The sequence below is a fragment of the Ictidomys tridecemlineatus genome, chromosome 15 (assembly GCF_052094955.1).
Source record: "Ictidomys tridecemlineatus isolate mIctTri1 chromosome 15, mIctTri1.hap1, whole genome shotgun sequence".
Lineage (NCBI taxonomy): Eukaryota > Metazoa > Chordata > Mammalia > Rodentia > Sciuridae > Ictidomys > Ictidomys tridecemlineatus.
Genome location: NC_135491.1, coordinates 12,182,916 through 12,207,006, shown reverse-complemented (window position 1 = coordinate 12,207,006; position 24,091 = coordinate 12,182,916). Strand labels below are relative to the sequence as shown.

The 24,091-nt window shown below is 54.3% G+C and overlaps 2 protein-coding genes across 5 annotated transcripts; both read left to right on the top strand.

The window, feature by feature from the left end:
* Window positions 1-1,180: 1,180 nt before the first annotated feature.
* Window positions 1,181-8,829, top strand: Erf (ETS2 repressor factor). 3 transcript variants are annotated; one of them, XM_040278848.2, is made up of 5 exons: window positions 1,204-1,345; window positions 5,299-5,404; window positions 5,885-6,048; window positions 6,481-6,596; window positions 6,697-8,829. In XM_040278848.2, exons 3-5 carry the CDS (start codon window positions 6,017-6,019, stop codon window positions 7,971-7,973), a joined length of 1,425 nt encoding a protein of 474 aa, XP_040134782.1. In that variant the 5' UTR covers window positions 1,204-1,345; window positions 5,299-5,404; window positions 5,885-6,016; the 3' UTR covers window positions 7,974-8,829. The 3 variants fall into 3 exon arrangements, with proteins under 3 accessions (XP_005338217.1, XP_040134782.1, XP_077888108.1); XM_078031982.1 differs by having other exon boundaries at window positions 5,885-6,119; XM_005338160.5 differs by lacking the exon at window positions 5,299-5,404 and having other exon boundaries at window positions 1,181-1,345; window positions 5,885-6,119.
* Window positions 8,830-12,475: 3,646 nt separating this feature from the next.
* Gsk3a (glycogen synthase kinase 3 alpha) lies at window positions 12,476-22,871 on the top strand. 2 transcript variants are annotated; one of them, XR_013430756.1, is made up of 12 exons: window positions 12,476-13,155; window positions 14,768-14,955; window positions 17,033-17,116; window positions 17,290-17,400; window positions 19,066-19,196; window positions 19,290-19,396; window positions 20,329-20,426; window positions 20,508-20,603; window positions 21,011-21,197; window positions 21,540-21,632; window positions 22,178-22,366; window positions 22,664-22,871. XR_013430756.1 is itself a non-coding variant. In XM_013364169.3 (11 exons), exons 1-11 carry the CDS (start codon window positions 12,864-12,866, stop codon window positions 22,249-22,251), a joined length of 1,461 nt encoding a protein of 486 aa, XP_013219623.2. In that variant the 5' UTR covers window positions 12,476-12,863; the 3' UTR covers window positions 22,252-22,871. The 2 variants fall into 2 exon arrangements, 1 of the variants encoding a protein (XP_013219623.2); XM_013364169.3 differs by having other exon boundaries at window positions 22,178-22,871.
* The last annotated feature ends 1,220 nt before the right edge of the window (window positions 22,872-24,091 follow it).

Here is a 24,091-nt window from a genome sequence, read left to right as displayed (position 1 = left end):
ATGTTTATTTAGTTGTAGATGAACACACAGTATATTTATTTTTATGTGGTGCTGAGGATTGAACCCAGTGCCTCACATATATGAGGCAAGCACTTTACCACTGAGCTACAGCTTCAGCCCCCTTAAGAGTCATTTTTGAGACTGTCTAGGATCCGTCTGTGAATATTGCTTCTATTTGCCCTCTACCCTGCTTCTCGCTCCCTGCCTCAGTCCATCCGATCTGCGCTCTGATTTCCTGTTTCCCGAGCCTCAGGCTCCATCCATCCCTCCCAGCTGCTGCGGACAACAAGCTTAACACTTCCCCTACGCTCCAGCCTTAGATCATAAGCCTTGTCTTCCTCTCTCCTGGCGACCCTCAGTTCCCCTTGGGAGCACATTTGTTCAGATTTGGATCGCCTCCTCACATCCTGGCCCCACCTACGGAACCCCCTGCCCTAATGGAGGAGGTGGAGGTACCTCCGGCGCCAGTCGTGTCTCCAGGACAGCTGCAGGTTCCAGAATTCATTCTCTCTGATCACTTCCTCCCCAGCTGGACTGGGGGCTAACAGGAAGGCCAAGACCCCATCCCCACAGGAGCGGAGGGCACACCGCCTCTCCATTTCCGATGCTGGGAAATGCTTCCCACCCATTCTACCCCACCCCTGGACAGCTGCCCCATTCAGGCTCAGGGTTGGGGGGGCTGGGTAAGGCCAGGCTGGAAAATGCGGTGGTCTGGATGATTATTCTCCAAGCCCTGACTCTGTCCTCCAGCAGAGAAGACTGTGCCTCCTCCCCAAAGGTCCATGTCCCTCCCCACAAAAGTTTTGACCCCACTTAGAGGGTACTCCCCTACCCTCTGGTTCCCCAAAGAAACTCTGCAGGCCGCAGAGGGCTGGAGAGGAGGAGGCGCTGCAGGTAGCAAGCGCCGAGGACTTTAGTTATCAGCAGACTGGGCGCCTCCATGACGGGTCATGACCCCTAGGACCCCATCCTCTACCCGCCCTCTTCTTCCTCCCTCCCCCGCCGCGCGGCCCCTTTAAGCCCAGAGCCGGCCGGTCCTCAGTGGCTGCGCGCCGGCAAGCGTGTGTGTGAGTGCGCGGGGAGGGGGCGGGCGCAGTGTCTCCATGGCGACGCGGCGGTGACGTCGCCGGCCGGGGGGCGTGGGCGTCCCGGCCCCGGAGTGCGATATTAACCCGGGAGGCGGCGGCGGGGAGGGGAGAGGCTCAGAGAGGCGAGGCCGGGTGAGGCGGCGAGGGCGGCCCGACGGGCGCGGGACGGGACGGGGCAGCGCGGGCGCCGGAGCCACGGCCCGGAGTCGGGGTGCCTTGCCCCGGGCCCCCCAGCATGAAGACCCCGGCGGACACAGGTGGGGGCGGGGGCAGCACGTGTGGGGGAGACTTGTTGCCCCGGGAAACCAGGCAGAAAACTTTGGGGGGGCTGAAGGGGTTCGGGGGAGCCTCAGTGATTCCTAGTTCTGGGGGACCCCCAAGCACTCAAGACCTGTTGCTTCTTGCGGAGCGAAAGGGGGTGCTACCTGGGACCCCCAATTTTGGGCTCCGGTCGGAGTAGTGTGGGTGTTGCGGGTCCTAATTTTCTCCACATGCCCGAACCTCACAAGCTGGGCTCTCCCCCACTCCTTGGATCACGGGGGTGGCGGGGTCCCTCCCTGCCGTTCTGTCACGTTGCACTCTGGGGGCCAGGACGTGTGCGGGGCGGGGGGAGGTTGGTCCACGGGGCCCGCTATCCCCGGTTCTGCGCTGCGCGGTCCGGCCCGTGACCTTCACAGCTGCGCGTGCCCCGCATCGGGTTAGTGGGGGACACGGATGGCCTCCAGGAGGGCGTGAGTGGGGAGCCCGGGACTCGGGGTCCGGGCTGCGCTGCCCCTCCCCCGCCCGTCTCCGCCGGCTCCTCGCTCCCCCGCCCGCACCGAGTCGCAAAGTTCCAAAGCGCAGCCCGAACGTTCGAAAAAGGAACTTTTTGTTTCCGACCTTAGAACGCGCTGCTTTAAGGTGGCTCGGGGGAAGACCTGGGTACCCTCCTCCCGCGCCGTCTGAGGCCCGGGGTTGAGAAGGGTGGGGAAGGTGGGGGGGGGACGCAGACGCTCCCCCCTCTCTCTCCCTCCCCGATCCAGCTCTTCTCTTTCAGCGGGCCGTCTTTCCCTCCGCCTCTCTTCCCCGCCAACTTGCTCCTCCTTAAGGGGCCTGGGTTCCCCTCCCCCCTCGGCCGGCGGGCGGGGGGCATCGGGATTAACCCCCCTCCCGCTCGGACTTTCCCCCCCTCCCTTCCCCCGCCGCCCCCGGGCTCGCGCGGGCTGGACTTTGCGCCCGGGTGCGCGGGGGGAGGGGTCCTAGCCGCCCCCTGCCCGTCTACCCTGTCGGAATCCGGCCCGGGGCGGGGACGGGGGAGGGGGAAGGGGGCCGGGCGCCGCTGTTCAAACTTGTTTCCTTTCCCCGGCGGCGGCCGCGGCTAGGACTCCAGTGTGCGGGTGTGTGCCCCGACCGGCCCACCCACCCCACCCCCTGCTCGGCGGGTGGGGGCGGCTCTTAAAGGGCTCAGAGCTGGACTACGGCGCCAGGGGATTGGGGCCTGGGAGGGGGGCTGAGGGTGGGGCAGGGGTGCGGAGTGCTGTAGGGTCAGTCACGTGCGTCCCACTTACTCCCTGGCTCCCACAGGCTCCCGGGCCGCTGGGCCTTGGGGGCAGCGAGAGCCTCTCCTCACTCGGGGAGGGGACCGAGTCGCCCAAACAACTCCGCCTGCCTTTCCTCCCTACCAGGGGCCTTGATCCATTGGGACCTGCTGGGCAGCTTTACAACCTTGGTTAGGGTTCGAGTCGAGCGTGGGTTCTTTGCTTCGGGGAGTGGGAGCTGGTAAAGGGGCGCCTGGAATGGCCTCCGGATCAGTCGATCTTTACGTGTGCCGGCGGCTGTGAGCCCCTCCATCTGATCCTCCATCCCAGCCCCTCTCTTCTGCCGCGGCTGTTTCCCACTTCCTGTTTTCTTCCCGGCTCTGGCGCCATCGAGGGCTGCCTAGAGTGGGGGAGGTGGTGGGGCCCCCCTGGAGGCCGGCGTGCTCTTCCTCTACCATCACCCCTCCCTTCCGACCCTATAGTCTCTTGAAAAAGTTTGGGCAGCCACATGAAGTTGGGGGGTGCCCAGGAATTCTGCCCCCACCCAGTCTTGTAGTCTGGGAGAATCCCTACCCTACCTCTGAGATCCAGGTGTGCCTTCTGGGACCCAGCCATCTCAGCCCTTCCTGTCTGCGGCCACCTTTACACCTGATCTGTGTTTCTTGAACCTCTCTTTGAGTGCAACTGCTTTCTCCATCTCCCTGCCTCACTGGTCCCCCATGCTCCAGAAGTACTGTACCCCCCAAGCTTTCTTGGTGCAGGGCTGGTGTTTCCCTGATTTAAGCACGTGGACCCACATACAGCATATACTCACACATGCTCCCCTTGCCCGTGCCTGGCTCCTGACTCTAAGGCTTGGGGAACAGAGCCCCATTGAGACTCCCTGACGTCACCCCCTTTCATTCTGCCCCCCCAAAGCTGGGAACAGGCCCTCATGTATGCTGTGTCCGATGAGGAAAACTAGTGTTTGGGGTGGGCCTGGGTGTGGGGAAGGGTCTCTGCCAGGAGTGGCAGCCAGGGTCTAGGCCCTGGGGGGTGTCTCTCAGGGAAGGAGGTTAACTAGGGGGCCTGGGACAGCTCTCAGAATGCAGCTTGAGGCCTTTCCAGAGCCCCCCCACCTCCTTTGCGAGTTCCCTTTGTGTTGCATGTAGTCTCTCTCACTCCCTCTCTTCTGCAAAGTTTATTTTTAGCCTCCTGCTCCCCCGCTCCCAGGACTGTCGCTGCACACACGTTGCCTGGTTACCGGGACATGGAGGCTGGGGCGGGTGGGCTGGGAAGGGTGGCTTTAATTTTTGGGGGGGAGGGTGGAAGTCAATATACTCCTCTACCCCCAAACCCCCAAACGGATGTCTCAGGGGCTTCAGCCCCCCTCCTAGGTCTGGGAGCCAAATTGGGGCTGAAGTGGGAGCAGCATAGAGCTTGGTACCCTGAGAGGGCCAGGAGCTTTTTTGAGAAGGCTCTCAGGGTACTTCGCGTTTGTACCTTGGTGGTTTTGGTCACCTGGGTTCCCAAAAACCTCAGGGCACAGGGAGACCCTGGGACCTCTGCTGTCTAGCAGGATGAGGATAATGGGGTGAGCGACTGAATTCCCAAGAGAGGCATGGGGCTTTGGATGCTGGGGTCCTTGGGAGAGGTTTTCAGGGACTATCCCTGCTAAATGGAGCAGGGTTGCTGGTCCAGGACTCTTGGGCCTGACCAGCTGGAGGTCATATTCCTGGAGCCCTGAGGGGCTGGTTTGAGGCTGGGATTTCTGAATAGGGTAGGGACAAGGTAGGGAGTGCAGTACTGGCCATGACAGTCTATCAGGAGTTGGGTTGGGCACTTGGGTCCCTGTGGGAGATAGTGAGCTTTGGATTTGAAGGGGGTGGTCCCAGTGTGAGCAGGTTCTGTTGATCCCTGGTGTTCCCAAGAGGAAGGATCCTGGGTTGAATTCCAGATTGGGGTGGAGTCTTTGGGGAGGCTCAGTTTTGCCCAGAGGCCTGGTTGATACCTGCTTGAGCTAGGGTCAAGAGAGGGAGACTGACCCCTTCAGACTCGCAGACCAGGTTTTGGAACCCCACCCATCTTTTTTTTTTTTTTTTTTTGAGGAGGTCTTGCTGTGTTGCCTGGGCTGGTCACAAACTCCTGAGCTCAGTCTTCCCACTGCAGGCTCCCCACTAATGGGACAAAATGTGTGCACCACCACACCCATCTACCGCCATCCATCTTTATCCATCCACCATCCACCTTGGCCTTCTCTTCACTAGTGGCACCAGGGCCCTGCCCTGCCTTCCCCCTCCTTCTCTTCCTCTCCTTTCCCTCCTCCCACCCCTCCATTACCGGCTGCCTAGTGCTGAATTATTGATGGTCCCTGATTACCCGGGGGTTTGGGAAATGACAACAACCACAGCCCCCCCACTCCAGGCTGCCCACCCCCTCCAGGGACCAGCCAGCCCACCACCAACCTCTACCCAAGGTTAATGCTGGGGGCGGGCAGGCAGGTGGGCAGGGAAGAAGCTGAAGATGAGAAGGCAGAAGTGGGAAGAGGGTGACAGCGCCACTGTGCTTGCTTGGTCTTTGCCCTGAACAGGGGCCCTCTAGCCAGGTCTGGCCTGGCTGCCTCTGGGTCTGGGGAGGGCAGTGCAACTTAGAGGGTCCAGGGCTTGGTGCGGGTTGGGGGGGGCCTCTCAGACAGTCTGGGTTTCACTCTCCAGGGAAGACAGAAGCCTCTGTGTGTGCAAGTGCTGACCTCATCGTCAACCAGCCACCCCACCCCTCCTGGTCCTTTTAAGAAGAAAAAAAAATCCTCTGGGTCTTGAGGTGGGAGTAGGGGGTTCTTTTAGATCTTGTTGGGGAAGATAGTGTATGTTCCTAAAGAGGGGACCAGAGGACCTCTGGGGGGTGCAGTTTGGCTTTGGATGGATATAGGGGTGGACTGGGGGATTGTGCCTCAACTGGACTGGCCACGTGTGCCCTTTCCTGCCCCTCCCCCACTGGCAGCTCTGCCCGCCGGCCTGGCTTGGTGCCTGGCCCCCTGGCACTGGCCCCGGGACCCGCCGCCGACGGTTTCCTGTTTCTCCCGGTGTCCCTGGAGCAGGCTCCAGCTTCCCCTCCCCCCAGCTCCTGTCTAGCCCCCTCAAACAGACACACAGTCTTCCTAACTCAGGTCTTCACTTGGCTGAGAGAAAAGGGATTTCCCTACCATGAGGGTGGGGTAGAAGGTGGATCCTGGGAAATGACCCAGATCCCAGACTTGGCATCCTGACCCCAGACCGCTCCCTCCCTGCTTCCCATCCCCAGGGTTTGCCTTCCCGGATTGGGCCTACAAGCCGGAATCGTCCCCTGGCTCAAGGCAAATTCAGCTGTGGCACTTTATTCTGGAGCTGCTAAGGAAGGAGGAGTACCAGGGTGTCATTGCCTGGCAGGGCGACTATGGGGAGTTCGTCATCAAGGACCCAGACGAGGTAGCTCGGCTCTGGGGTGTTCGCAAGTGCAAGCCCCAGATGAACTATGACAAGCTGAGCCGGGCCCTGCGGTAAGGAGGGACCGTGGGCCCTGGAGCACATGTGGTCAGTTCCCACTGGTTAGGAAGCTCCTGACCCGTGGGAACAGGTTTGGCACCTGGCTCTGCCAGACCCTACTGTGTGATCTTGGACAAGTCCTAGCACTTTTCTGAGTCCATTGGTAACAAAGGGGTTGGGGGAGAGAATGGTATCACCCACAAGGCCTCTAGTCTGGGCCCCATCTTCTGGGTACTTAACTTTAAATGGTTCATGTTTCTTGGTTACCGTACCTTTGTGAGCAGCACACAAGCATGCATCAAGGTATGGAGTCTAGAACTGAGTCCCAATTAGTACTGACTGATCAATGATATCATGGTGTCTCTACACCCACAGATATTATTATAATAAGCGCATTCTGCACAAGACCAAGGGGAAACGGTTCACTTACAAGTTCAACTTCAACAAACTGGTGCTGGTTAATTATCCTTTCATCGATGTGGGGTTGGCTGGTGAGTACCAAGGATGCATGGCCTTGGAGGGAGGAGAGGGTTGGTTTGTCTGTCCAGGCTAGGCCAGGGGCCTTGACACCAAGTGTCCCCACTCTGTCAGGGGGTGCGGTGCCGCAGAGTGCCCCTCCAGTGCCATCGGGCGGCAGCCACTTCCGCTTCCCTCCCTCAACGCCCTCCGAGGTGCTCTCCCCCACCGAGGACCCCCGCTCACCACCGGCCTGCTCTTCATCCTCCTCCTCACTCTTCTCAGCTGTGGTGGCCCGCCGTCTGGGCCGAGGCTCAGTCAGTGACTGTAGTGATGGCACATCAGAGCTGGAAGAACCACTGGGCGAGGACCCCCGGGCACGACCACCTGGCCCTCCAGAGCTGGGTGCTTTCCGAGGGCCCCCTCTGGCCCGCCTGCCCCATGACCCTGGCGTCTTCCGAGTCTACCCCCGGCCCCGGGGTGGCCCTGAACCCCTCAGTCCCTTTCCTGTATCACCTCTGGCTGGGCCTGGCTCCCTGCTACCCCCTCAGCTCTCACCAGCTTTGCCCATGACACCCACTCACCTGGCCTACACACCCTCTCCCACCTTAAGCCCTATGTACCCCAGTGGTGGTGGCGGCCCCAGTGGCTCAGGTGGAGGCTCCCACTTTTCCTTTAGCCCTGAGGACATGAAACGGTACCTGCAGGCCCACACCCAAAGCGTCTACAACTACCACCTCAGCCCCCGCGCCTTTCTGCACTACCCTGGGCTGGTGGTGCCCCAGCCACAGCGTCCTGACAAGTGCCCACTGCCGCCCATGGCACCTGAGACCCCACCGGTCCCTTCCTCAGCCTCGTCATCCTCTTCCTCCTCCTCTTCCCCATTCAAGTTTAAGCTCCAGCCGCCCCCACTAGGACGCCGGCAGCGGGCAGCTGGGGAGAAGGCTTCAGGAGGTGCTGACCAGAGCAGTGGCAGCAGCACTGGCGGGCTGGCTGAGGGGCCAGGGACACTGGCCCCCCCCCCCCCACCACCACAGATCAAGGTGGAACCTATCTCAGAAGGTGAATCAGAGGAGGTGGAGGTGACTGATATCAGCGATGAGGATGAGGAAGATGGGGAGGTGTTCAAGACGCCCCGTGCCCCACCTGCACCCCCCAAGCCCGAGCCTGGCGAGGCACCTGGGGCAGCCCAGTGCATGCCCCTCAAGCTGCGCTTTAAGCGGCGCTGGAGTGAAGACTGTCGCCTAGAGGGGGGTGGAGGCCCTGCTGGGGGCCTTGAGGATGAGGGTGAGGACAAGAAGGTGCGTGGGGATGGGCCTGGGGAGGCAGGGGGTCCCCTCACTCCAAGGCGGGTGAGTTCTGACCTCCAGCATGCAACAGCCCAGCTCTCACTGGAGCATCGAGATTCCTGAGGGCTGTGGGCAGGGGGCTGAGGTTCCCCCCACTCCCCATGCTTTTGCTGCCTTAACCCCCCCAAAGTCCTGGAGGTGAGGGCAGCTCTCTAGTCTCCTCCCTGCCTCCTCCCTCTCCCCTCCCCACATTTTGTATAAAACTTTAATTTTTTTTTTTTTTAATGGTGAGGGTGGGTGGGTGCCCAGGGCTAGGGGCTGTCCTGTTTCTAAAGTTCTGGGCAAAGTGGTGGTTGGGGGAGGGAGGGGGGCATTAAGGGGGCCACCTCCATTCTGGGGAATTTATATTTGAATTGAGGCTTTGGCCTTAAAACCCAGGAAATTTTTTATTACAATCGCTTAGGAAGTAAAGCCTTGTCTCCCTCCCTATTCTCTGCCTCTTGTACCTCTCCCTCTCTGCCCCACGACCACCCTCAGCCCCAACCCTGCCTTCCTTGCCCCTCCAGGGGCCGTGAGTGCCTGGGTTTCTCATTTCCCACAAGGTTGCAACAGGGGAGGGAGGGACAATTTTTTGATGAACCAAAAATTCCATGGTGTGGGGGATTGGGGTGGAGGAGGGTGAGGGGTGCCGCCCATGGGCCACAAAACTACAAGTGCCTGCTCTCCCTCCCCACCCCAGCGTAGGTCCAATCCCTTTACCCCCCCAGCTGCTCCTAGGACTGGCCCATGGGCAGGCGGGTGAGAGGATGGGAAGGGGGTACCCTGAAACCAAACTGGAAGCCCCCTCTGCCTCCCAGCTGGGGCCCCTGGGGTGGTGGGGGACTGGGTCAAGCCTTACTCTGTATTGGGAAGGAGGGTGGGGGAGGGAAGTAGGGGGCTGCTGGAGAATGTATTCAAAACAATAAAACTTTGGACCTTTGCGGTGATCTGTCCCTGGTGCTAGGTGCAGCCGCTCGCTGCAGGGTGATGGTCTCTGCCTGATTGGGAAGGACAAGGCAAGGCTGGACCCTGGTAGCTCTATGGCCAGAGGGCCTAGTCCCTCTGAATGGGTCAAACCCAGGCTTGGGGAATGATTGCCTGACCTTGGGTGTCACAAACTCCAGAAACTGATGATTAAGGCCTATATTTGGTCCTGTTCTATGGGAATCTGCTTGTCCTTGGAAACTCCTTACCTTCACCACCACCCTATTGGCCTTGGTCCTTTTCCTAAAATGCTTTCCAACTTTGATTTCCTAGCCATATCCTCAGGTCCCCAGTGAAGGCCAAGAGCTCCTTTTTGCACTGTTTGTACACTCTGCCCACATCAGTGCCCATAAGGTGCTTTGGGTTAAGCTGGGAGTCCTTTGGAGACAAGGCCTGCAGTGTTTCTTAAAATGTAAACCTTGCAAGGTAACTGACTGTTGAGTTTTACCAGCCTAACACTCCTAGCCAAGCTGCTTGACAAGGGTCTGGCTCATTAGTCAGCACTGATTAGCTTACTATAGACCATAGACCTAATTAGAACCTGCAATGCTTTAGTTCATCACACAAGGAAGAGCAACTGGCTCAGTTAAATGACTTGCCTAGGACCCTAATTCTGGGCCATGTTCTTTCAACAATTCCTGAATTTTCTTCCCTAAAGCCAAGATTGTTGGATCTAAATCAGGGTCTCTGGGAATCACAGAATCTGAGAGATGAGCTCATAAAGCTAGGATCCTAGACTGGGGAGTTGAGTCAAGAGGAATTCAGGCTGGAATTGCCTGTAGAGACAAGCCCAACCTGGATAATGCAGGTGAATAGCCAAAGGGAAGGGGTTTCCCCAAGGTCATAGCTGCTAAGAGATGGAGTGGGGATTGAGGGTTAGGGTCTGCTGAACTGGCTTCACAGTGAAACCCCACCCTGCGCAACCTCAAGAGGGGACAGAACATTGGTAACTGCAACCCACTTGAGCTTAAACCGTGGCAGTCTAGGGTGTGTGGTCCCAGATGATGTTGCTGGTTGGCAGGAGAGGATCCAGGGCTGGGGTACTGGCAAGAAACAGGCTTCTATTCTGGCCTACGGGCAACTGCTCCCTCTCCTGGGTGATGTAAGTCACTCCCTAGGGTGGGGGCCGCTGGGCTATTTCTGGAAGTTGGGATGAGGCATATCTCCTGGCAACATAGATGCAGCTAAACTGGTGGTGCGGTGATGGAGAAAGGTGGATGTTGTCACTGGAGGGAGGGTAGCAGGACCCTGGTTAACCTTAACCTGACCCCAGTGACTTCAAAGCACTTTTAACCATATGATTCCTAAAGGCTCAGCTCCAGGACTACTGTCCAGGTCAGAATGTGGTCTCACCAAACTTGCTGCCCCCGCTGTGTGGGATGGCACAGGTAGCATGAAGCTTTAAAATCTCCAGTGGCTCCCTCAATCTTTAAATGGTTTACCAAAATCCATTTGCAGGCCTGAAATGTTCCTACAGAAGACTTCTTGGTCCAGCCCATACTCTTGAGATCCTGGCTTTCAAGGAGAAAGCCCTTCACAGATCTCAGGGACACTTAACAGAGGAACCATGAAATAGACCCCCTTTGCACCTATAGCCCCTTGGCACCTACATAGATCCCCAAAGCCCCTAATGTTTTTCAGTCATCTTTTGCCCCGTCAGAGATCTCAGTGATCAGTAATTTCTCAGTCTTCCACAGATCTTTCACAGAAATCCTAAATCCCCTCGGAATCTTCCACTGACTCCCAATAGTTGTTCTCCATAGCCCATCAAAGAGCACCTCTTCACCACTACCGTCAGTCCCTCCATACATCACGGCCCCTTTTACACACAAGCCCCCCCCCCGCCCCCGCCCCGACCCAGCACCTCTCTGAGAGTGTTCGCATTCCCTACAGACATCCTATTAGATTTCCATCGATCGCCTTCAAACTCCTACGGACCCCAATCCTTTTGTGGCGGTTGCCCACGCGCGGCCCACTACGCATGTTCCACGGGTTCTGGCGGTTAAGTAACGTCGCTATCTTGGCATGCACCGCCGCCCTGCTAGGTCCTTTCTGGGATTCCCTAGGCCTTAGGGCTTAACTCAAAATTTAACTTTTTCGACTTAGAACTGCCATCAGAGGGCAGCAACCACCGTTTGGCTGGGCAACTACAGGTCCCAGAAACACCCACTTGGATCTGTGCGTGATTCGCCTGCAGGCTTTGCAAAGGGAGCAGGAGCGTGTCCGTACTTTGCCTTCTGGATAACGTAGTCTGAAAAGGCTTTAGCGTTACCATCTGTCGCCATTCTCTGTCCTCTGGGAATTGCAGTCAGGAACAGACCTAGCGAATAGGACTTATTTTTAAGGCTTTAGAAAGGCCAAGACAATATGAACCCAGGCTTGGATTAGAGTGAAGTTCAGAGACTCCATTTCCCACCATTCTCTAGGTGGGAGGGATGAAGAGCGTTTTCATTCTAGTTCCAAGCATTTCCGGGAGAGGGAAGGGTGAAGGGACAGACACAAGAACTCTATTTCCCAGCGCCCTTTGGGGATGCTCTTCTTCCGGTATTAATAAATGGAGCGAGTGAACGCGCTCTCAAAACCCAAAGCTACTTCTTTCAGCTGTCTTCCTTGGTTTGGGCTATCCAGAATCCTTTAATTTAGGAAGCGCGAGAACGCAAAAACAAAACCAAAACTGAATGGGGGTTCAAGACAAGAGGTTCTGTCTCTTTAATGCTCGGCTCCGCTTCCACATTGCTAGAAAAAAGCTAGACTGTATCCGAAGACAAGTGCTCTGGAGAAAGAACTTTGTATCCCAACCCCTTCCTGGGGATGGGGAGGGGGCGTTTTCCCCTTCCTTATATGTGTGCACGCGGATCTAAAGAGGTGCTTGAACCTTTTTCCAGCAGTCACTGACCAACTTGGACTCATTCTTAGTACTTGGGGGCGAGGAAGAAAGCATAAGGCACTTCCCGGTCTCCCTAGAGATCTGCCGTCCTTAACCTTTTACTCACACTATCCCGATGGTACCCAGTGGACTTCACTTCCCAGCAAGCCTCTGAATCTAGCCTCACAAAGAGTGAGGATCCACTGTGGACAGTTCCCAGCAGGCTTCGGGCGCATGGTCGATCACGCCCCCTCCATTCATGGGGAGGCTGCCTTGAACTCCATTACCCAGAAGGCACCGGGGTTTGCTCTAACAACTGCCCTGAAACCTTAGACTACATTTCACCGCCGATTACATTTCCCAGCAAGGAATGCGGCTCAGCGTACCTGGCATGGGGAGCGCGATGCCTACCCTGCTTCTGGCCTATCTGTGGAACTGCGATATCCTCTTGGGATTTGAGGACCACCTGGAACTCCAATTCCCGTGGTGCTTTGGAATTCGCTTTACACCTGCAATGCGGTGAGGGCGTGGTGACGACTCCATTTCCCAGCTTGCCTTACGGCCGGAGGTCTTCAGGTTTACCGACGCCGACTCGATTTCCCAGAGGGCACCTGGCTCCGCGAGACACGCAGCCAAAAGACTTAAGTGAACGACTGGACTCCGTTTCCCGGCGTGCTTCAGGACTGCACAACTCAAAGCGGCTGCGACTACATTTCTGAGGTACTCCCGAGGCTTCCTGTTGCCGCAGTGGAGCGAGTGCGCGGTTCTATTTCCTAAAAACTAGAGGGTCCGCCTTCGGCACAGCCCACTGACAGATTTTCCAGGATTTTATTTCCCGACGTGCTGCGCGACCCGTCACCCCCGCCGAGTACTCTGAGGCCTTTGCAGACTCCATTTCCCGGCGTGCCACGCGGGCTTCTGTGCCTGCCGAGGGCGGCGACGGCGGCGCGGTCGGCAGGCGGACTTCATCTCCCGGCGTGCCCCGCGGCGGGCGCTGGGCCGGAGCCGGAGCCCGAGCGGCGCGGCCTGGAAGAGGCCGGAGCCCCGGGGAGGCGGCGGCAGCGGCGGCGGCGGGGGCAGCCCGGGCAGCCCGAGCCCCGCGACCTGGGCCTGCGCTCGGCGCCATGAGCGGCGGCGGGCCTTCGGGAGGAGGCCCTGGGGGCTCGGGCCGGGCGCGGACCAGCTCGTTCGCGGAGCCAGGCGGCGGAGGCGGTGGCGGTGGCGGTGGCCCCGGGGGCTCGGCCTCTGGCCCAGGCGGCACCGGCGGTGGGAAGGCGTCGGTCGGTGCCATGGGTGGGGGCGTGGGAGCCTCGAGCTCCGGGGGTGGCCCCAGCGGCAGCGGCGGAACAGGCAGCGGCGGCCCTGGTGGCCCCGGCGCGGGCACTAGCTTCCCGCCGCCCGGAGTGAAGCTGGGCCGTGAGTACTAGGGGACCCCGTGTGGGATTGTGATCTGTTTCCCTAGCTCTGTAAATATCGTTGGGTTCTTTCACATGTCCACATAGGAGCTCGAGGTCACTGTGCTTCTCCAACCTGGGATTTGAATTCTCTCTCTCCCAGAGAAAGGGGTTTAGGGGTTGCCATCACTTACAGTTTAGGATCAGAATTACTAACACTCAGAGAAACAGGGGTCACAAGTTCTTATTCTTCCAGTAACAAGATCCTTGAGCCTTAAAAACAGATCTGACGTTGCCATCCATTAGAGAACAGGATCAGAGGTCATAGTCACTTGCAAATGGGGATCTAGGATTTTGTCCCCTAAGAAAACAAGAATAAGATCACCATCAGCACACCACCACCACCACCACCACAAAAAGGGGATCTGCATTTTCTCTTTCAGAGGATGGGGATTTAGACTGAATATCTCTTAGAATTAGGGATTTGTGGTTACTTGTCCCCAAAGAACAGGGCCAGGTTTACAACAAGGCCTGACATTATTATCCACTGAAAATATATAGAGCTTTATGCCAATGGTGGCAATTAAGAGTTGTTACTTTTGCTTAGCAGTAAGGACAGATTGAGAATAAGCATACCTTTTAGACCAAATCTATTGTTAGTATTCTTAAAAAAAAAAATGGAATTAGGGTGGGTCACAACTCCCCATGAAATATGGATCTAAGATGACAACCGTAATCATTCTGGGGTATGATGTCATTAGTTCTGAAAAAAAACAGCAAGGTAGGGTTATCTCCTTCCAAGAGAATGTGCCACTGGCCCCTCAAAACGGATTTGGTTCATCAATTTTTCATAGGAAAGGGGTAACTATCCCCTAGGAATGGTACCAAGTTGTGTTGCCATTAAGAAAACCGGAATTGGGAAGCAGAGCTTTCCTTCAGAGGCCTGAGGCCAGATTAGCCCCTCTAAAGAGAGAGATCAGGTTCACCATTCTCACATTTGATTCTACTCTGGATCACACAGATGAAGAGATCAGGTCAGTGCCTGTTGTACTACAAAGTATTTGGTAGGGATATCTATCCCCCAAAGTGCCCTGCACTAGTGCCAGGAGAGTACATTCATTTTTGTCACCAAGAACCAGCTCCTTCAGGGAGGATTTAAAGCTCACTGTCCTCCAGGCTCTGAAAACAGTGTTTTCCCCAAGTAAGAGTACTTTAGGGTTTCTGCTCCCTTTAGTGGAAGATGTTAGGTCATGATTACAGGAGGGCTGGAGCACAGTGGGCTCACAATAGTTGGATTCAACATCTGGGGATGTTAGTGTCTCCCAATACCATGATTTGCTGCTTCCTAGAAATAGAAATTAAAGGATGCCAACCCTTGAACAGCAAAGAGGTTTAGGTGTCATTGTCCTCTCACAGGGAGGAGACAGGATTTAGGGATCCTTGAAAGGAAAATGGGAAAGGTCAGTGGGCAGGTGGGGGAGGGCATCCTAGCAGCTACCTTTCCTCAGAGAATAAAAAGTGACAAAGAAGCCCCAGTGAACTTTTTGCAGATTTCCTTCCCTCCCACAGTTCTTCTGATTGAGTGGTACAAGAGGGGAAAGGTCTATGGATTGTGTGTCCCCTTTGTTCCCCAGGTGACAGCGGGAAGGTGACTACAGTGGTAGCCACTGTAGGCCAAGGCCCAGAGCGCTCCCAAGAGGTGGCTTACACAGACATCAAAGTGATTGGCAATGGCTCATTTGGGGTTGTGTACCAGGCACGGCTGGCAGATACAAGGGAACTGGTGGCCATAAAGAAGGTTCTTCAGGACAAGAGGTTCAAGGTAGCTTGGGGGGAATGGAGATGTGGTTTGGGGACTGGGCATGACTGGTGAGAGTACCCAGCAACAGTGCTGGAGCCTGGAGTTTTGAGGGGGACTTGAGCATGGACCAGAGAAGAAGGGGAAGGAAAGGAACAAGTTGTGTGGAAGATGGGAAACATGGATTCCAGGAGAGCAGATAGATGACATTTATTGGACATTTGTTTAGTATAAGTGCTTGAGAAGATTCTTTGAGGATAGATGCTATTATTCTTTTCTTTCTTTTCTTTTTTTTTTTTTGCAGTACTGGGGATAGAACCCATTCATTTATTTTTGACATCAGGGATTGAACCCAGTGGCACTTAACCACTGAACTACATCCTCAGCCCTTTTTTTTTTTTTTTTTTAATTTTGAGACAGTATCTCTAAGTTGCTTAGGGCCTTGTGAAGTTGCTGAGGCTGGCTTTGAATTTGTAATCCCACTGCCTCAGCCTCCTGGGTCACTGGGATTACGGATGTGCATGACCATGCCCAGCTAGACCTTTTTATTTTTTATTTTAAGAAATTATTTTTCTTAATATTTTTTTAGTTGTCAGTGGACCTTTATTTTATTTATTTATATGCGGTGCTGAGAATCAAACCCAGGGCCTCACACATGCTAGGCAAGCACTCTACATTGAACCACAACCCCAGCCCTAGACCTTTTTATTTTGAGATAGGGTCTTGCTAAGTTGCTGGGGCTGGCCTCAAACTTGCTAGCCTCCTGCCTCAGTTTTCCAAGTAGCTGGGGTTATAGGCATGCACCACTGTACCTGGGTATTGTTATTCCCATTCTAAGTAAGCAGAAATGAAACTTGTAAGTGTCCGAGTCAAGAGTAGCATCTGATCAGACTCTCAAGCCCTCCACTTTAACCAGTTGATTATACTTCTTCCCAGAGGTGAAAGGAAACTATCAAGCTGATCCTGGTGGTTCTGAAGGTTGCCCTCTGCCCAGGTGTTTTGCAGTGCTGTGCTCACTAAACCACTTGTCTTGGTGTGGAACTTTGTGGCACCTGAGGAAAGAATGCCCTTTTTCATGAATGCAGGAGCTAGCAGAGGCCCAGGACACTAGGAGGCAATGGAAGTAGAGGGATAATTGTTTGGATGACTAGCCTAGGCTAAGTCTGGATGGGAGAGAACTGAGCCTCAATCAGGGCCTGCGTCTCAGCAATGAGAACTTTCTGGCAGGAGGAGCTCAAGGGTGTTAGACATAACTTAATTAGAATTGGGTTCCATAAGTGGGAGGGATCTAGGTGTAGGAAGCTCTGAGGCCCCAGAGAGAAATAAAAGAATTGGGGAAAGTACTGTGACTGGGCCTTTTGGGAAGAGGTTGAGATATGGATCAGAAGATGAGGATTAGATGTTTGGGTTCTGGGCCTCAGGATCCAAGCTAGCATTCAAGATCCCCAGTGCTTCCAAGGGGAAGCATTTGGAAGTGTGGGGACCAGGGTGACTGGATGACCACTGATCTATAGTTGCTTCTGCCATATGTGGTGTTGCCATGTGGCCACCTCATCTAATTTTTCAGGGAAGACTGAGAACTAGCTTTTTATAAGTGCAGGAGTTTGACAGACACTTATTTATTTATTTATTTATTTATTTATTTATTTATTTAGTGTGCTAAGGATGGAACTCAGGGCATTCTTCTACTTGCTAGGCAAGCACTCTACCATTGAGCTATATCTTTAGACCCTTAAGGACGTTTTTTTTTGTACTGGGAATTGAACCCAGGGGTGCTTTACCACTGAGCTACACCCTAACCCTCTTTTATTTTTAGATAGGGTCTCACTAAGTTGCTTAGGGGCTTGCTAAATTGCTGAGACTGGCCTTGAATTAAGTAGTCTGGGATTAACCCACAGACTTTCAGCTTATGTGTGAGGGGAAGGGGTTGGGGATAAGGAATTAAAGGATGCCCTTTCCAAGGGGCCTTGAAACTTGATGTGACCCAGGGAGCAGCTTCCTGCTGTGCTGGCAGGAGTGGGAGTAGAGCTTAGGTGATGATGGTATGAGGCAAGGGAGACAGGGGTTGGTTGTATTGAGATTCTCTCCCTTTGCCCCCAAGAACCGAGAGCTGCAGATTATGCGTAAGCTGGACCACTGCAATATTGTGAGGCTGCGGTACTTTTTCTACTCCAGTGGGGAGAAGGTGAGACCTTGGGATGCTGGGGGTGAGTGTGTGGCTGTACTTTGACTCTATTGTCCTGCCTGCCTTTTTCATGAGGGCCAGTCCTTCCCTTGCTGTTTCCTATACACTTTGCCTTCTTCCTTCCTCACTCTTAACCTCACAGTGCCTCACGAAATCTCCTTTGCTCTGTACAGAAAGATGAGCTTTACCTAAATCTGGTGCTGGAATATGTGCCCGAGACAGTGTACCGGGTGGCCCGCCATTTCACCAAGGCCAAGTTGACCATCCCTATCATCTATGTCAAGGTAGGAAGACTGCAGGTTGCTGGGGCCTAGGCCCACAAAACCAGGGACTCTGGAGCTTCCTGTTTTTTTTTTTTTTTTTTTGTATTCCCTCATCTTCCAAGTTTATGTTGGTCTCTTGAGTCCCCATGTTCCCTACCTCTGTCCCTATATCCCCCCAGCTGGAGTTCACCAAACAGGGGTCGGCCAAGGCAAGGGCTGACTGAATCAGGAAAGCAACCTGACCAGGGAGCTGAGGAGGCTACCAGGTGTAACACACACTGGTAGCCCAGTAACACCAGTAGTATTGGGGTTAGTGGGGGCCAAGAATGTAGAGAGGGAGCCACTGAGGTCAGAATCTAAGCCTTTGGAGTCTGATCTAGGGGCAGCTAGAAAGGATTTAGGATTGTGATTGTAGGAAGTCTAGTGTCTACCACAGAGGCAGGCATGCATCTGTCTACATCTTCTGTGGGATTATTTGCATGTGTGGCACTGTACTCTGAGTGTTTATGGATCCTCTGAATGAATGAATGAATTAATGAACTAGTGAATGAGGGTTGATATGGAGATCAGGCTGCTACATTGTGAGGTGGGTAGATTCCTTTGCTAGTGGTCACTCAGGCCCAGCTGCTTCTCCCACTAGCTTTAAGCACTCTATACCTAGTTGAGCCAGTGTCAGTAGTACTCATGGTTGCCGCTATTGGACTTCACTTGGGAGGGCAATTTTCTGGTTGGGTGAAGTTTTGCTGATGCTGTCTGAATACTGGGCCCAGAAGTGAGCAACTCCAGAAGCACAGCTGACTGAGACCCTGGCCTTGCCCTTGAAGAGCTCTCTATTTGGTGGGGATGACTGACACTGTCTAGAAACAGTAAAACCAGCTGTTCCTATACTAGAGGGAGCACAGGGAATTCTGGAAACGGGCATGGCCTAGCCCAACATGGTTTGGGACTGAGAAGGGTCAAGGAGGACTTCTGGAAGGAGATCTGTACAGGGAGAAGCAGTAGCATCTGTGGTATCTCTGGGATAAAAGAGGAGGGGACTCAAAATGGTTACATGTGGTGAAGAAATTGAGCAGTTAGTACACACCAGGTAGTGGCCTAGGTCTGGGGAAAGGAGAGTGATTGAAACTTAAAGGTCCCTGTTCTCTTGGCACTTAGGTTCTAGTCAGTGGGTAGAGAGAGGCAGGAAAATTGAGCTGGAGGGGGTTGGCTCGTGGGTGGTTTTGACTGTCGGATGGAGGAGGCTGAGCCCTTAGAGAACCAATGGGTTTTGGTGAGGGGGAAGCTGAGTGTATAGCTCCCCAGCCTACTTTATGACAAGGCCTTCTGATGTGTCTGTCTTACTCATCAGGCTTCTGCTAAGGGGTGCGATTACCTCAGTAGTTCTCAGAGTGTGGTCCAGGGGCCAGCATCAGCACTAGAGGGCTTGTTGTAGATGCCCATCCTGAGGTCACAGAATCTAAATTCTAGGAGCATGGCCCAGAAGTTTGTTTTAACAAGTCTTTTATGTGATTGTGCTGCACACTACAGTTTGAAAACCAGAGGTTTCAAATATTAGTTTCCTGAGGCTGTTGATTGGCCAGCAGGGAGAATGGTGTGGAAGGGCTCTTCTTGCTGAGACAGTGGGCCAGTGGTGTGCTATGTGGCGAAGAGCTGGGCTGGAGTTCAGCTGTCTTCTGTCTGCCCCAGGTATACATGTACCAGCTCTTCCGGAGCTTGGCCTACATCCACTCCCAGGGTGTGTGTCACCGTGACATCAAGCCCCAGAACCTGCTGGTGGACCCTGACACTGCTGTCCTCAAGCTCTGTGATTTTGGCAGGTGGGCCTGACCTTGGTGTGCTGGGTGGCTCAAAGGGTAAGAGGGGGCCTCATCCTTCAGCTTTTGTTTACTCTTGTCCATCTCTTCCCACAGTGCAAAGCAGTTGGTCCGGGGGGAGCCCAATGTTTCCTACATCTGTTCTCGCTACTATCGGGCCCCGGAGCTCATCTTTGGAGCCACTGATTATACCTCGTCCATCGGTTAGTTACAGGAGGGTGTGGCTGGGGAATGTGTCTTGTAAGTTTTGAGTTCTGTGTTCTGTTTGCCAGACTCGGTGATAAAAGCTTAACCTCTGTTCTTTTACCCAGTCCTCAATCTTAGTCCTCAATCAGTCCCCATACCTGACAAGCAATCTAAGGCTGGGAGGTGTGAGGCCACCTGCCTGCAGTTGCATTGCTGGGACTGGGCAAGGCTAGGATTTGAAAACTGACCCGACTCCAGAGTCCATCCCAGCTTTAGAACTTCCCAGTTAGCCCTCTGTTCTCAGCTGGAGGGGAGGGGCTGTCAGTGACCTTGGAGGAAACTGGCAGGCAAGGCTTTGCCACCTTTAGGGTGCAGCCTGCTCCCAGGGTCTCTGTGTCCTTCTCTGTTGGTGGGGATGGCAATGCCACCTACCAGGCATGAGAGGAAAGCTGAAATGAGGGAATGAGCATGAAGAGGTTTGAAAGAACTTCAAAATATAGGAGGGACTATGTGGTCCTAAGATGTGAATTGGGGTGGTAGGATCAAGGTACAGACCAGGGAAGGGTAAGAGGACCATATTGCAGCCCTTCCCACGAGGAACAGAGAGATGGGCAGTAAAAAAGGTAGTTCAGGGTTTAAGCCTTTTAAATTTAAGACCTTTTTATAGACTTAGGCTAGAGGCAGAGAAAAGGCTCCTTGTGGTTACTGAGCCAAGGAAATGAGGACTAGAAGCATACCTAGACTGGAAAGTGCAGCTAAATTGGGTAGACCTGGAGAGTCAAGGTCAGGATTAAATGTTCCTAAGTTGTGTGACTTTGGGCCAGGTACTTCACTTCTTTGACCTAAGAACATGGAGCTCTTTGATACCTTGAAGTATGGCCATGTTTGCAAGGGGATGGCCTTGGTGGCCCTGCCTGCCTAGCCTTGAATCTCCCCTATTCCCTTTCAGATGTGTGGTCAGCCGGCTGCGTACTGGCTGAGCTCCTTCTCGGCCAGCCCATATTCCCTGGGGACAGTGGGGTGGACCAGCTGGTGGAAATCATCAAGGTGAGGGCAGGGTCAGGGAGGGGTGGGGGTGGGGGGTAAGGATAAGGGGCCCTTGTCTCAGCTTTCTCCTTTTCCCTGCAGGTACTGGGAACACCAACCCGGGAACAAATCCGAGAGATGAACCCCAACTACACGGAGTTCAAGTTCCCCCAGATTAAAGCTCACCCCTGGACAAAGGTAGGGACTCTGGTAGCATGGCTGAAGGGGGGGGGTCTCCTTGGAGGCCAACTGGTCTGGGGACCTCGATTCAGAATCGTTGGGAGGATTTGAAGTTATCCAGGGAGTCAGTCAATGACTTTCATCAGATTTCAGAGTTTATGGTATTTTAAAAGTTGAGGACCCACAGGTAAATTCAAGAGTCCCATTTTTATGGCAGGGAAACTGAGGCTCACAGCAGGTCTCATGGAGTCACAGGACCTGGGCTGGTTGCCCACTCAAAACAGACTTCCTCTTCATGGTTGTGCCTCAGTTTTCATATTTGGAAGTTTGGGTCTGTGGGAGGCAGTGGTTATATCTGCGAGGTGCATGGTTCTCCGGTGCCTGGGGCACCTCTCACCCTCATGACTCCAAGACCCTACCCTCAGGTGTTCAAATCTCGGACACCACCCGAGGCCATCGCGCTCTGCTCAAGCCTGCTGGAGTATACGCCGTCCTCGAGGCTCTCCCCACTAGAGGCCTGCGCCCACAGCTTCTTTGATGAACTGCGATGTCTCGGAACCCAGCTCCCCAACAATCGCCCGCTTCCCCCCCTCTTCAACTTCAGTCCTGGTGGTGAGGGCACAGCTTGGGAACCTGTGGAGCTGGAGGGGCAGCCAGATATGTGGAGAAGAACTTTGTGTTGAAGACAGGAATGGGGCTCTATAAGGGGGTATGAGGCAGGCTTTGGGCTTGGGAAGATGTCTCCCTAATTGAGAGAGACCCATAGTTGACTCAGTAGCACTCCACCATCTGTCTTTTGGAAGCTTTTTCCAGTTTTATGTTTAAAGAAATTTGTGGCTAAAAGTGTCCACAAACTGATTTCCTTGTTTGGTGCCCAGTCATAAACCTAACTGCGTTTCCAGAAGTCCTGCCCTTGCCTCCTCCCTGACTAGGTTTGTCAATTCCTGTCTTTAGAACTCTCCATCCAACCGTCTCTCAATGCCATTCTCATCCCTCCTCACTTGAGGTCCCCGTCGGGCACTACTACCCTCACCCCATCCTCACAAGGTAAGTTGGGAGGCTATCTGCTGAATAGCACTTGTGAGCCTGGGGGTGGGACAGGACTATACTCTCAGTACTTGAGTGTCCTGCAGGTATTTTTAAGTTAGTGACATTTTGATGGCATAGAAAGAGCATTTCACAACATGTCATCAACCCTATGTAAAGAACTGTTACCTGCATTTGTGTTTAAATCCTCACTGGAGAACCAAAGAAATGCATTTGGTCTAAGCAAGCAAACGGTTATTATTCATGTTTGAAAATGGGAAATTTTGGGTTAAAATCCAGGTTTCCTCTTTCCCCTGGAATAGAAAACCAGAAGCAGCAGTCATGGACCTGCCTGTCCTCATAGCTGCATCCAGTTGCCCCTTCTTGTGGGGAGCCTAGCTCTCTGGTGTGAGGCACTCATTTATCCAGCTGGCCTTTTGGTATTTGAGTGTGCAACCGTGGACTTAAAGTGACAGCTTTTAATGTAGCATCTTACATTGAGTTCCTACTCTTGGGAGGGTGGTCCTCAAAGGCAAAGCCTAACTCCTTCCTTCCCCTTCCTTCAGCTTTAACTGAGACTCAGACCGGCCCAGACTGGCAGGCGCCTGATGCCACACCTACCCTCACTAACTCTTCCTGAGGGCCCCACCAACTACCCTTCCACGTCCATCTGGGAGCTCCAAGTGGGGCTGGGAAGGGGGGCCATAGCCCATCAAGCTCCTGCCCTGGCTGGGGATCTAGACTAGAGGGCAGAGGTAAATGAGTCCCTATCCCCACCTCTAGTCCCTCCCTCACCAGCCTCACCCCTGTGGTGGGCTTTTTAAGAGGATTTTAACTGGTAGCGGGGAGGGAAGAGAAGGAAGGAAGGACAGGGGGTTGGGAGCATGAGGACCTCCTACCCCCTTGGCCCCCTCCCCTATCCCCAAGCCTCCACCTCTTCCAAATCCCTCTCCCCTCCTGTGTCCCTTGTAAATAGAACCAGCCCAACCCATCTCCTCTTCCCTTCCCTGGCCCCTGGGTGTAAATAGATTGTTATAATTTTTTTCTTAAAGAAAAACGTCGATTCGCACCATCCAACTTGGCCCCGCCCCTTCCTACAGCTGTATCTCCCCTCCTGTCCTCTGCTCCCAAGGCCTTCTCCCTCTTCTCCCCACCCTGGAGGGCCAGGGGAGTGGAGAGAGCTCCTGATGTCTTAGTTTCCACAGTAAGGTTTGCCTGTGTACAGACCTCCGTTCAATAAATTATTGGCATGAAAACCTGCTTTCTGCCTGGCTACCTGTTTCTGCCAAGATGAGGGGGGTACTTGGACAGCCACTTGAGATCAGGAGTATGCTGTGTCTAAGGCAGGGGATCATTAGGAGGCCTGAGGCCCTAGCTCAGGTACTCAATCTTCCTGCACCTTAGTGCTTCCCTCTGCACATGCTCCTGGGAGGAGCCTTGTCTCCTGACTCAGCACAAATCATCTGCTTTTGCCTAGGGAGGGAGGAATTAGCATCCCCAATGACCAGTCAAGAACTGGGGATCCCTCTCAGAGGTCAAGGCCACAGAACTCAAGTGGCAAAGTCAAGAATTAAATAAGTTTCAGCCCAAGCTGCTTGCTGCTTTAGGGACTGGAGGGACACTGGATGATGAGTCACTCAAGACAAAACAGCCTGCCTGTAGATTCTTGGTGGCATGATTATGGACAGGGCCAGAACCCAAGCCCAAGGTTTTGTTTCCATGTTTTCAGCAGGGTATACCTAACTGTTCCACCTCTTGGGGATATTGGAAAATGACAACCCTGGGAAGGTTGGGGTGGAGAGCTTGGCTTTTCCTCTTTAAAAATATGCTGCGGCCAGATGGTGGGGGCCATGAGCAGAAGGAAATATTATCTCCTTCACATCATGCCAAGTGATGAGTGTGGGCAGGAGGCTCCAGAGGGGGAAGGGGTCCTCTGCTGGAATCCACTTGTGAACAAAAGGAAAAGGTTTGGACATGTCCCAGGAGTGCCAGGATGGTTCCTGAGGGCTCTGGACTCTCCAAGCTGTGTACACCTGCATCTTTATATTGCCCAGGACAGACTTTGTATCACCTGTGCTCAATACCATCCTGTTTGTAAATTGGGTACACAGACCATTACATGATCAAAGGGGAGGACTCAGCTTCCTGAGGACCCCTTCGTCCCCAGTGGCTGGCCATGAGGCCCTCACTCTCCTCCCTGATAGCCTCTGCCCAGCTCTGCCCCATCCTCTCCTTGCTAGACTATTGCCACCCTCCCACTCACCTCACTCTGATCCCAGGAAGACCTGACACCCTGTTATTGACACCCTTTCCTCCACCATAAATACCACCCTGAACTACTGAGCCCAACTTCCAGGGCCTACTTAGGTATCCCTGTGGGACAACTGTGAGCCCCAGATGCATTTTCCTTCTTCCCAGCACCTTGGTCTACAGAAGCCTGGGGGAGCCTGCCCTATCGACCTGCCATACAACATCTCCAT

What these genes read in the sequence shown, in the direction of transcription:
- Gsk3a (XM_013364169.3), top strand. Translation starts at nt 12,864, where the DNA reads ATGAGCGGCGGCGGGCCTTCGGGAGGAGGCCCTGGGGGCTCGGGCCGG. An exon ending in TCTACTCCAGTGGGGAGAAG is followed by an intron (nt 17,117 to 17,289) that starts GTGAGACCTTGG and finishes TGCTCTGTACAG; the next exon opens with AAAGATGAGCTTTACCTAAA. An exon ending in AGCTGGTGGAAATCATCAAG is followed by an intron (nt 20,427 to 20,507) that starts GTGAGGGCAGGG and finishes TTTTCCCTGCAG; the next exon opens with GTACTGGGAACACCAACCCG.
- Erf (XM_005338160.5), top strand. Translation starts at nt 1,324, where the DNA reads ATGAAGACCCCGGCGGACACAG. An exon ending in GAAGACCCCGGCGGACACAG is followed by an intron (nt 1,346 to 5,884) that starts GTGGGGGCGGGG and finishes TCCCATCCCCAG; the next exon opens with GGTTTGCCTTCCCGGATTGG. An exon ending in AAGCTGAGCCGGGCCCTGCG is followed by an intron (nt 6,120 to 6,480) that starts GTAAGGAGGGAC and finishes CTACACCCACAG; the next exon opens with ATATTATTATAATAAGCGCA.